The sequence below is a fragment of the Hyperolius riggenbachi genome, chromosome 5 (assembly GCF_040937935.1).
Source record: "Hyperolius riggenbachi isolate aHypRig1 chromosome 5, aHypRig1.pri, whole genome shotgun sequence".
NCBI lineage: Eukaryota > Metazoa > Chordata > Amphibia > Anura > Hyperoliidae > Hyperolius > Hyperolius riggenbachi.
In genome coordinates, this window is record NC_090650.1 from 31,293,201 (window position 1) to 31,306,052 (window position 12,852).

General features: G+C 47.1%; 1 protein-coding gene across 2 annotated transcripts in view; it reads left to right on the forward strand.

The window, feature by feature from the left end:
- LOC137518084 (protein HEG-like) overlaps window positions 1-12,852 on the forward strand; it is a 54,333-nt gene that overhangs the window by 16,114 nt on the left and 25,367 nt on the right. For both annotated transcript variants that reach the window (XM_068235379.1, XM_068235380.1), the window contains 6 exons: window positions 134-238; window positions 405-518; window positions 2,899-3,029; window positions 4,688-4,746; window positions 7,722-7,876; window positions 9,704-9,832. In XM_068235379.1, the coding sequence (XP_068091480.1) occupies window positions 134-238; window positions 405-518; window positions 2,899-3,029; window positions 4,688-4,746; window positions 7,722-7,876; window positions 9,704-9,832 (693 nt within the window). The remainder of the gene's footprint in view (window positions 1-133; window positions 239-404; window positions 519-2,898; window positions 3,030-4,687; window positions 4,747-7,721; window positions 7,877-9,703; window positions 9,833-12,852) is intronic.

The following is a 12,852-nucleotide window of genomic DNA, read 5'->3' on the forward strand; positions in this document are numbered from 1 at the left end:
ACTTTTTGGCAGAATAATTCTTCTATCGGGTTGACATTGCTGATAATCTGCCCTGCTTGGTGCCATTCTTTTTCCTTTCAATGAATCATTTGTTCTGATTGGATAACCTTTGTAACTTTCAATTTTACAACAGGAACATCTACTGTCCCTATAGGACCACACACATCCAACACCACTAGAGGGCAGACTGCAGCAATCAACAGCACTACCCTACATAGTGGATGGGCAGCCTCTACTGGTGAGTGGTCACTGTACTCCAGAAGATACAGAGGGGTAGCACACTGCTCCTAAATACCACCTCTAAATTCTGCTGCAACTGTGACATGTACTAGTAGCGTATTCTACTCTGTAAAACCAGCATAGCATATGCTAAAGTAACCTCCCCCTCCAATCATTACTTGCAGGTACTCTTTCCTGTCACCAGGATGACAACTGTCCTCCATTCAGTTCATGCATTCTTCAAGGTTGTCTTTGTGACTTAGGGTTGTACTTCCACCAGGATATGGGTTGTGTAACAGGTAAATCGCTCCTCCAATAAGTTATTTTTGTATATAGGCATAATTTATTAATTGATGTCATTTTTTGTCTACATTAATCTGCTCAAAATTGTCCAAAAATGGAAATGGACTCTGGTTTCTGCTTCATGTTTGCTCCAGTTTCAGAGGCACCTGTCTAGACTCACCCATAGTGGCATTTTGTGAAATGTCAATTTACTAAGGCTGTCACCACATAAAAAGTAAAATGACTAGTGAGGTAAATTACTGACTTGAGAGGTAAAATACTGACTTGTGAGGTAAATGTCTCAGTTCACAAAGAATAGAGGCTATGGTAAAACAAGCGATATGTTCTGTATTTATCTCAAGACTGGAGCTGTCAGTAACAGACAGCCATTTAGAAGGTTATAGAAGAGAGGAAACAGAGCATTTCCCACCAACACGTTGCGTTTTAGGGGACGTTCAGGTCGCATAACGTACCCCTAACGCAACGCCTGGTGGTGTTGGAGGTGGACGCCAGAGTGAGCCGCGTTGTGCGGCTGTTGGTGCGCCTTTTTTGTCTCATACCTTGCGGGGACCATGTGATCGGAACACTCTGCATCACGTGGTCCCGCCAGCCTATCAGCGGCCGCTCCAGGAAGAAAACACAGTAGAAGTGATGGGAAGTCCGGCTCTTTTCAATGAATCGATTTAATGAATCGAGCCGAACTTCCCATCACTACACTGCAGTGCAGTGAATATTAATTAGCCATGTGGCTAACAATAGCGGACTCTCTCCTCCTCCTCTCCTGCTCAAAATAAAATAAAAAACCACAATACTGAGCATGTGCAAACAGTCTAACGAAAGCACAGCATGCTGCACTTACAAATAACGTGCAGCGTTACACTGTAACGCAACGTGGGCACTGTGAACAGCCCATTGATTTTTCATTACTGTGAGTTGGGCTGCATTACAGGCTGCTCTAACCTGCGCCTGTAACGTCCCAGTGTGAAAGCAGCCAAAAGGTGAAAAGTAAACTATTCACGAAAATAGGAAAGTTAATAATAAAAAACACATTTTCCTAATTTCACAATCGTATTACGGTATGTAGTAATTAAAAAAGGTTGATAAGATAATAATGGTTTAAAATTGATACAAATTTTATATAAGTCCAACTTGGACTTGTACTTTACTTATCAGTATAATTAACAAAAATGCTGTCTGTATCACATTGGTCGTCCATTTTCCCTGCACTGCAATAATCCATCAAATTCCAAATGAAACACCGCATGAGGTAAACATCTTAGTGACTTGTCATGCAGTTTTTCCAGCAAATTACAAAACCACTACCGCAATTATGAAAATTATAGTGAATTTGGAAAAAAAAGTCTTAAACACTGAATGTAGTATTTTACCGACCCTTTATTTCCTTTAACCAAATATGTCATAGTGAATTGAAGCCAATGTGTGGATATATTATGGGATGTTGTTAGGTAAATGTATGTTACTAGGTTCAGTGTATGCACCATAATGATCTTCCTGTGTTTTTCAAGAACTTTTTGTCTTTCATCTGCCCACTCATTCAGGGCCGGCGCTACCATAGAGGCAAAGAGGGCAATTGCCCCAGGGCCCCAAAACCTGTAGAGCCCCCCATGGTGTCTCCTCCCATCTTAATTGTTGCTTCTCGGAGCCTCTGCAGAGTCTTTGGTTGAGTAGCTTCTCATCTGTGCTGATGGGCAGGTTAGACACTACACTCCCAAAGACTCTGCAGGGGCTAAGGGGAAGAGGGTCAGCACCCGACTCAGGGGCCCAGGAGGGAAATTTGGCTTTAACAAATGGCCCATAATGCCACTTTTTTGGTCAAGGGGTGTATGTTGGGGGGCCCCTGGGTTAATTTTGCCCTGGGGCCCCATTGTTACTAGAACCGGTCCTGCACTCATTGCATCATGGGAGAGGATTGACAGTGGCGTTGCTAAGGAGCTATGGGATCCCCTCAACACATTGTAATAATAACATGGATGTGTTCTTTGAACAGTGGGGATCAGTAACCAGTTGTTCCCTTTCCCCAGCTTACTTATCTTTCATGCTGGGGCTGTCCTCAGGAAGCAAGTTTTGGGATTTGGTGTCATATGAATTTTATATATATCATGATGGTGGAGGGGCCTTATGTAAAATGTATACCAAGGCCCATGGCTCTGTAGCTATGGCACTGTTCCATATGTATCAGTTTTATATTGCTGTCCCCCTTCCCTCCAATGTACTATATAGTCTTCCAGCCATCAGACATATGCTGGATAATAACTGAGCTATGGGAGGAAGAGGACCTGCCATTTTTCTTAACTTAGATAAGTATCTTCAGATAAATTAAACTTGTCTGCTGTAGGTAATACACCATATTATGCATTGTTTTATGTTTCCTGAAAGCCAGAACATTCCCAGCCCAAATCTCCGCCTCTGTTCTGGGAGGAGCTCTCCGGTCTGAAGATGAGACACGCCCAGGAGGAACGATTAGAACCTGGCGGGATGCTGACATCTCTCAGGAAGTGGCCGTTCTAGTAAGTGGGTTGGAATTCTTCCATAAAGGTTTTGTATTTGTGAAGCAGGAAATACTGAGTTAGTCTTGAACTTTTCCAGCATTCAAAAGGAAAGGATACCAGAGCCGAAATAAGTTAGAGAAACAGGGGGAGCAGGAATATACTGTGACCTGTCCTGCCACTGCTTACTTTTTTTTCGCTGGAGTGGTCATTTAAGTTACCTTTTTGCATTAGTCTCCTCATTGTACAGTGGAGATGTTAAAGAGGAACTGTAGTGAAAATAACTTAATGAACAAAATTACTTATTTTTTGTAAAATTAATTTACAAATTATTTAGTTCGCGTTTTCCCATTGTAAAATCTTTCCTCAACCCAATTTACATTCTGAAAAGTATCACAGGTGGTGACATCTTTAGTCCTGTCAGGGGATCTCTGCGGAATGTTTGTTTATGGAGAGTTCTGAAGTCAGTACAAAATATACCCCTGTAGCTAAACAGCCTAGGCTAAGCATCACTAGGAGGGCAGAGTTACATACCAATATACTACAATGTATAGCTGCAGGAACTGTTTCTGGTGCTAAAACCAGAAAAATTACTGTAAAAGTGGGTTTCCTGAATATGTGCATTCTACTATATGTCACCACAGTGCCTCTTTAGCCCATTAGCAGCTTCAATAGAGTTATCTCGTTTGAGATAAGTGCGTTGCTTTTGACCTCAGCCGGCAGAACTGGTTGTGCTGTAAATTCTTGGAATGCTTTGATCTCTCTCTTACAGCAGAAAATATAGAAAGTGAAAGCGGAAGTCCTCTGTTATTGTCTCGCACTGCCCCCTAGAGACAAGTGGCCATAAATACACATTACAGCAGTGCTAATTAAAAGCAAGGAGACAAAGAAGAAAAGAAATGTGGTCAAATAAATTGGACTAGGGCACTTAAAAAGCCTCTAAATAAATTGGCTGCTAAAGGGTTTAAGTCCAGCTATGTGATGCAGATTACAGTTCACCAACTCTACATGCAGCCTTTACCAAGGAGAGGAGAGGAGAAGTGGAGAGCTAGCTGACTGAAGTATCCAACAGATCATTTGAGGCCCTTTTTACACTATGGCATTGCTGTAAGCTTTTTACCAGAAGAGGCCGGGGTAGCAATGGGGTTTGTCCATTTTTCACTAAAGACACGGAGTGCACCCGAAGGAGCCAACTCACCCATAATGCCACATCCATAATGCCACATAAAGGACAACTGTAATAAGACGGATATGGAGGCTGCCGTATGTATTTCCTTTTAAACAATACCAGTTATCTATCTATTCTGCTGATCCTCTGTCTTTAATGCTTTTAGCCATAGTAGCTCCTGAACCAGCACGCAGCAGCTTAGATATTTCTGACATTATTATCAGATCTGACAAGATTAGCTGCATGCTTGTTTCTGGTGTGATTCAGGCATTACAGCAGCCAAATACACCAGCAGGTCTGCCAGACAACTAGTATTGTTTAAAATGAAATAAATATGGCAGCCTCCGCATATTCTTCTCACTACAGTTGTCCTTTAATGGCCAGCCAACCATCTTACTGGATGGAAAATATCTGACAAGTGAGGGATTAATGTTGGGTGTGAGGTGGAGGTTGTGGTGTGGGGCGACGGCGTACGCCGCAGATACAAAGTAATGTTTTGTTTCTTTTGTAGTTTCGGGGAGTTTTGGGTCACCTTCCTGGCTATCTGTCCACTTCGCTGAGCCCTGTGCAGTGAGTATGGGGGACAGACATGATAGGGCTGGAGAGAGCAGAGGGTGTCCAGTGCTGTAAATGACTCTACAGAACATCTGCTGTATTTTTATGGATAGACACAGTTTGGCTATTCATGTAGCAATCAAACATGCAGTGATCCTACCAGAGTCTGTGTGTTGAACAAGAGATGCCCGGCCATTCCTAAGGAGGCCATTGCGTTCCACTTCACATTCCATCACTCTGATACTTACTCCTTCGAAGCAGGAAGGAGGAAGCACCTGAGTAACGTGAAATGTGACATGGAGAGCAGCAACCAGAGGTGGCAACAAGGAAGAGTTAATCCCCCTGCCGCAGCCCGTAGGTGTAAAGCTTTCATTTCTTACAAAACTAGAATCTCGAAGTCAGGAGCTCATCCCTGTTCCTTAGCTCAAGGAGTAGAATGACATTGTCTGTTACTACTAGAAACTCCCCCTCCCTTGCCACAGAGACAGCACTCTGGTGGTAAGATCTCCAGGGTCTGATTTCTGGAAAGGCCACAAAGGCCCAGGCCTTGGGCGTCTGCCTACCAAGGGGCACCTGGACATGAAAAAGTTACTAGATGTGAAGGAGGAGGCTGAAAATGGGGAGCAACACATGAAAACGCAAACTGATGCTCAAGGGAGCTGTTCATGAAGGAAAGGGGCTGCAGTACATGCATGATATACATGGAGGAGGGGCTTCACATTGGATGGGCTGCAGTGCAGGGGTGATACACATGGAGGAGGGGCTTCACATGGAATGGGAGGGGCTACAGTACATGCATGATATACATGGAGGAGGGGGCTGCACATGGAATGGGAGGGGCTGCTGTACATGGATGATACACATGGTAGAGGAGGCTGCACATGGAATGGGAGGGACTGCAGTACATGGATGATACACATGGAGGAGGGGGCTGCTCATGGAATGGGAGGGGCTGCTGTACATGCATGATACACATGGAGGAGGAGCTTCACATGGAATGGGAGGGGCTACAGTACATGGATGATACACATGGAGGAGGGGGCTGCACATGGAATGGGAGGGGATGCAGTACATGGATGATGCACATGGAGGAGGGGGCTGCACATGGAATGGGAGGGGCTACAGTACATGCATGATACACATGGAGGAGGGGGCTGCACATGGAATAGGAGGGGCTGCTGTACATGGATGATACACATGGAGGAGGGGGCTGCTGTACATGCATGATACACATGGAGGAGGGGGCTGCACATGGAATGGGAGGGGCTACAGTACATGCATGATACACATGGAGGAGGGGGCTGCACATGGAATGGGAGGGGCTGCTGTACATGGATGATACACATGGAGGAGGGGGCTGCAGTACATGGATGATACACATGGAAGAGGGGGCTGCACATGGAATGGGATGGGCTGCTGTGCCTGGATGATACACATGGAGGAGGGGCTGCACATGGAATGGGAGGGGCTGCTGCACAAGGAAGGAGAGTCACAACATTCTTAGCCTAGGGGCGCAAAAAGTATAAATCCGGCCTTGGAGATCACAGCATTTCTGGGCTCCTAGATCTGCTCACTTTCCTCACCCGTTGCTAAGAATAAATAAGTGCAGCTTGGTTGCAAATCTAATGCACATTGTATGCAACTTAAGGGGCCCATACACTGGTCGATTTCAGTCATGGATCGATTGATTCTATAGAATCGATCAGAAATCGATTCTATCAAATTCCCCATTCAGTCGATTTGCAGCCGATTTTGATCTATTTCGATGGATTTGATCTATCTGGCAGGATGGAAAATCTGGCAGCAGATTGATGGCCCATAGGGTTGCATTGGATCTAATGGTCCAATAATGCATTTAGATCAATTTCTAGTAGATTTAATTCTGAAATCTATTGGAAATCTGTTCCCAGTGTGTGGCACACATCAGATAGATTCCTGTCAGACTGGACTTGACAGGCATTTGCCAGAAATCTATCTGATGGTCGAATCTGCTACAAATCTATAAGTGTATGGCCACCTGGACCGCTCATGTTCACTTCCTGTTGATTTTGATTACTCAAAATTTGCATATAACACAGACTGATTAACATCCCATTGACCACCTCAACCATTTACCAGCTACTCCTGATGCTTCCTTCCCCACTGTATTCTGCTATCACTCAGGTATTCTCACAGTGTGATGTCGCCTTACTCAGTTCCCAGCCCAGCTCTTAAAGCGGACGCGAACTCTTGCATAGCACACAATTAAAAGTATTTATTCCACATATACTGTAGTTGCTGAAGGCATTCACTGCTCTGAGTTGCCCAGATCTTAGTGTCTAATTAGTTTTTATCAGCAGCTGTTAACAGACTGCAGGAGCACTGCAGCGCTCTCTCCCCATACATTAAACACTGATGCTTAACCCTTTCAGTGCTCCCTGCAAAGAGAAACCAAGTGAAAACTTCAGGTTTGGGTTTTTTTTTTTTTTTTAGGATTTTCATAAATTGTAGTGAAGAAGCTATGATGGGGAGATCATCTCACCACAAATGTTTTAAATGTACCTGAGATGGTATCAAAGGAAAAATGTATAAATACCTGGGGCTTCCTCCATCCCCCTTTGGCATGATCGGTTCCTCGCCGTCCTCCTCCGCCTCCTGGCTCCTCCACTATGGCTTCTGGTAATTCAGCCAATCGGCGCAGGTGCAGTCCGGCTGCGCACGTCTCCTGTCCTGCAGGCGCAGAACGCTCCTGGACGCGCGCTGCAAGGCTGCACGTGCTCACTACTGGAAGGATTGTCGGGAGCCATAGTGGAGGATCCAGGAGGCAGGGGAGGACGGCGAGGAACCGATCAGGCCGAAAGGGGCTGGAGGAAGCCCCAGGTATGTTTACATTTTTCCTTTGGTGTTATCTCAGGTTCGCTTTAAGAATTTTTTGGAAAGTCCCCTCATAAGACTCCACCTACAAGTAAGCATTGCTCATTGCCTGTCTCACCTGTTTGTGTCTCTGGAAGGCCAAGTGACGGGCAAGTGACCATCGTCCACTCCTTCTCCATGCTGCACCCTCTCACTGAGAAGACCCTGTGGGAGGAGCTGAAGCACTCTGCATTGCTTTGTGATGAAGGCAGCGACTCCTGTGTATCCCTGCTTACTGCAGACACTTACCACTGTAAGATGTGTGTGTGTGTGCGTGCGTGCGTGCGTGATAAACGATAAAGACATCACTGGAGGTGTGATGGGGTGTGGCTGGAAAAGCAATGAAGGTGTCACTGGAGGTGTGATTGGGTTGTGGCTGTTTGAGCAATGAAGACGTCACTGGAAGTGTTATAGGGGTGTGGCTGGATATGCGATGAAGGGGTCAGTGGAGGTGTGATGGGGGTTGTGGCTGGGTGAGCAATGAAGGCGTTACTGGATGTATGATAGGTAATTGGATAAGCAATGAAGGCGTCACTGGAGGTGTTATAGGGGTGTGGCTGGATAAGCAATGAAGGTGTCAGTGGAGGTGTGATGGGGTTGTGGCTGTTTGAGCAATGAAGGCGTTACTGGATGTATGATAGGTGATTGGATAAGCAATGAAGGCGTCACTGGAAGTGTTATAGGGGTGTGGCTGGGTGAGCAATGAAGGTGTCACTGGGGGTGTGATGGGGTTGTGGCTGTTTGAGCAATGAAGACGTCACTGGAAGTGTTATAGGGGTGTGGCTGGATAAGCGATGAAGGGGTCAGTGGAGGTGTGATGGGGGTGTGGCTGGGTGAGCAATGAAGGCGTTACTGGATGTATGATAGGTGATTGGATAAGCAATGAAGGCGTCACTGGAGGGGTGATAGGTGACTGGATAAGTGATGAAGGCGTCACTGGAGGTGTGATGGGAGTGTGGCTAGATAAGCAATGAAGGCGTTACTGGATGTGCGATAGGTGTCTGGATAAGCAATGAAGGGGTCACTGGACGTGTGGCTGGGTGGACAATGAAGGTGTCACTGGAGGTGTGATTGAGGTGTGGCTGGTTAAGGATTGAAGGCGTCACAGGAGATGGGATAGAGGTGTGGCTGGGTGAGCAATGAAGGCGTCACTGGAGGTGTGATGGGGGTGTGGCTAGATAAGCAATAAAGGCATTACTGGATGTGTGATAGGTGTCTGGATAAGCGATGAAGGGGTCACTGGAGGTGTGATGGGGGTGTGGCTGGGTGAGCAATGAAGGTGTCACTGGAGGTGTGATGGGGTATGTGGCTGGATGAGCAATGAAGGTTTCACTGGAGGTGTGATGGGGGTGTAACTGGATGAGGGATGAAGGCGTCACTGGAGGTGTGATGGGGGTGTGGCTGGGTGAGCTATGAAGGCGTCACTAGAGGTGTGATGGGGGTGTGACTTGATAAGCAATGAAGGCATCACTGGAAATGTGATGAGGGTGTGGCTGGGTGGATTATGAAGGTGTCACTGGAGGTGTGATGGGGGTGTGGCTGGGTGAGCTATGAAGGCGTCACTAGAGGTGTGATGGGGGTGTGACTTGATAAGCAATGAAGGCATCACTGGAAATGTGATGAGGGTGTGGCTGGGTGGATTATGAAGGTGTCACTGGAGGTGTGATGGGGGTGTGGCTGGATAAGCATTGAAGGTGTCACAGGAGATGGGATAGGGGTGTGGCTGGGTGAACTATGAAAAAAAAGAAAATGCCAATATCACACATATTCTGACATAGCATTGGAAAGGGTTAAATATGGCAATATTAATGTCTGCTGTATGTTGGGGTCTCATCTGCTGCTGTAACTGTAAATCTTGTGACCTGAAAAAAGGTCCCGCTTTACTGCAGTGCTGAACAAGCCTCTAGCATAACAGAGGCCAAGTCTATAGGAATAGTGATTAATAATGAAAGCTGCTTACAGCTGGCAGCCCCCTCTACCCCACTGGCACTCCCCCCCCCCCCCCCCCTCACCATTAGGTAAGGGTTGCTTATCTGAATTCCAGCCCCTGTCTCATCCCTCTTCATTGCTTCTCTTTCAGCTCTGAGTCTGTGTGAGTTCGCCATGTGTGAACCAGCATCCAGCAACTGCCAGAGCCAATCCGGCCTTGTGACCTGTGAGTGCCGCCAGGGGTATTACAAGTTCAACCCTTCTGACCGTTCATGTAGAGGTATGTTCTGGCAAACCCTCTCCACCCAACAAAAATTGTTTGATGGTGGGCGGGCGTAACTAGAAATCACTGGGCCCCACAGCGAAACTTTGGATGCCCCCCCCCCTCCTTCCTCTCCTCCCTGCTCAAAACAGTAATTGGAAAGGCAGGCAGAACAGGAAAAGAACATACTTCCAGTATAGGTAGCCAGGTATAGGTGCCTCCAATATAGGTAGCCAAGTATAGGTGCCCCCAGTATAGACAGCCAAGTATAGGTGCCCACAATACAGGTGCCCCCAGTATAGACAGCCAATTATAGGTGCCCATAATATAGGTGCCTCCAGTATAGGTAGCCAGGTATAGGTACCCCCAGTATAGGTAGCAAAGTGTAAGTACCCCTAGTATAGGTAGCCTGGTGCCCCCAATATAGGTAGCCAAGTGTAGGTGCCCCCGGTATAGGTAGCCAGGTATAGGTAACCCCAGTATAGGTAACCAGGTATAGGTAACCCCAGTATAGGTAGCCAGGTATAGGTGCCCCAGTATAGGTAGCCAGGTATAGGTGTCCCCAGTATAGATAGCCAGGTGTAGGTGTCCCCAGTATAGGTAGCCAGGTATAGGTGTCCCCCATATAGGTAGCCAGGTATAGGTGCCCCAGTATAGGTAGCCAGGTATAGGTATCCCCAGTATTGGTAGCCAGGTATAGGTGCCCCAGTATAGGTAGCCAGGTATAGGTATCCCCAGTATAGGTAGCCAGGTATAGGTGCCCCAGTATAGGTAGCCAGGTTTAGGTGCCCCCAGTATAGGTAGCCAGGTATAGGTGTCCCCAATATAGGTAGCCAGGTATAGGTGTTCCCAGTATAGGTAGCCAGGTATAGGTGCCCCAGTATAGGTAGCCAGGTATAGGTTACCCCCATATAGGTAGCCAGGTATAGGTGTCCCAGTATAGGTAGCCAGGTGTAGGTGTCCCCAGTATAGGTAGCCAGGTATAGGTGTCCCCCATATAGGTAGCCAGGTATAGGTGCCCCAGTATAGGTAGCCAGGTATAGGTATCCCCAGTATTGAGTAGAAGAAAGTGAAGTCCGCTCAACCCCGATGGATGGGAGCAGGGCAGGAACCAGGCAACTCATACCCCAGCAGTAGACAGCAGAAAAGGTGAAGTTCCACTCAATGCTCCAAATATATCAAAATCTTTATTAAATACAGGTTACATAGCTTGAAGATTCGCTAACATGTTTCAGACACACTCTGGTCCTTAATCATAGCTTCAATCCTTGCTATGATTAAGGACCAGAGTGTGTCCGAAACATGTTAGCAAATCTTCAAGCTATGTAACCTGTATTTAATAAAGATTTTGATATATTTGGAGCATTGAGCGGAACTTCACCTTTTCTGCTGTCTATCCCCAGTATTGGTAGCCAGGTATAGGTGCCCCAGTATGGGTAGCCAGGTATAGGTATCCCCAGTATAGGTAGCCAGGTATAGGTGCCCCAGTATAGGTAGCCAGGTATAGATACCACTAGTATAGGCAGCCAGGTATAGGTGCCCCCAATATAGGTAGCAAAGTGTAAGTACCCCTAGTATAGGTAGCCTGGTGCCCCCAATATAGGTAACCAAGTGTAGGTAACCCCAGTATAGGTAGCCAGGTATAGGTGCCCCAGTACAGGTAGCAGGGTATAGGTGTCCTCAGTATAGGTAGCCAGGTATAGGTGCCCCAGTATAAGTAGCCAGGTATAGGTGTCCCCAGTATAGGTAGCCAGGTATAGGTGCCCAAGTATAGGTAGCCAGGTATAAGTGTCCCCAGTAAAGGTAACCTTAAGGGGGGAGCAGCGGTCACACACAGCCGCAGGTAGGGCGGCCTGGAGCTCCAATTGTCGCTGTTTTTCTCTGTCTCTGCCACTCAATCTACTTCCTGATTAGCAGAAGTAGAGTGAGCGGCGGAGACAGAGAAGACCAGCGGTGATTGGAGCTCCAGCCTAGGGAACACAGAAGTGAGTGTCCCTGCCTGGCCGCTGCTCTAATTTCTGGACGAGGGGGGCCCGCTCTTGGGACCACATCCAATTCTCAAAGTGAAAAGTAGCTTGCAGATGCGAGCTACTTATCACCTGGCGATTGCACGAGGATTACCTACAAATCCTATGGCTGAGCCTGAGCGATGCTCCCTTTTACCGGATGCTCCCTTTTACCGGATGATAGGGAGTGAGGCTCAGCACCACGCCCTCGCTCCCCACATATACGTGCCCCGGCTAAGCCCCAGAGCTCCCGGCAAAGCATCTTTGAAGCTCCCGCCGGGGTTCCCCATTGTTTCACTGTCTGAACCAATGAAAATGGTCCGGACAGTGGACCAATGGGGAGCCCCAGCAGGAGCTTCAAAGATGCTTTAGTGGGGCTCCGGCGATGACGTGCATTAGCTGGTTTAGACCTGCTCTTTACAAGTCTAAGCTAACGCTCATGTCTGCTGGGAAGCATCGCTTCCAGGCAGGTGCGTAACTACGTAATATAGAGCATATGGCAAACAATGAAATTGCACCTTCCCCCCCTCCCCCCTCCCGGTCAGAGCCCCCTTCCCTTCTAAAAATAGCATCCTTTCTCATGTACATGTGTTATGGTTACATGTGTTTCTTGGCTGGGGATATTGCAGAAGCTCCTGTTTTGGAAATATCTCTTCTTATTCCCCTTCTATCCTCTTTTCTGACACTAAGCTAAGTGCACCCTACATACATAGATAAAATTAGTTCTGTTGTATAGGGAACATGGCTACTTCATTTGAGGTCTGAGTAATGGTGAGGAATGGGGGCAGGCCCATGGTTCTGTGGCGCCCATGGCATGTGCCATGCCTGCACCCCTCTAGATACGCCTCTGCTTCCAGGAGGCATGAAAAGGACAGCTGGATAGCGTGTAAAGAACTCGCTGGGCAATCATAAGCAAGTTCTTTTCCGTCTGGGGGAGGGGTGAAATAGGATATGACCCTTGGGCTGGTGGGAAGTTTCTGGATGGAAAAGGATTGAGGGGGAGTTCTTAACTATAATGCACCCTAATTTTTC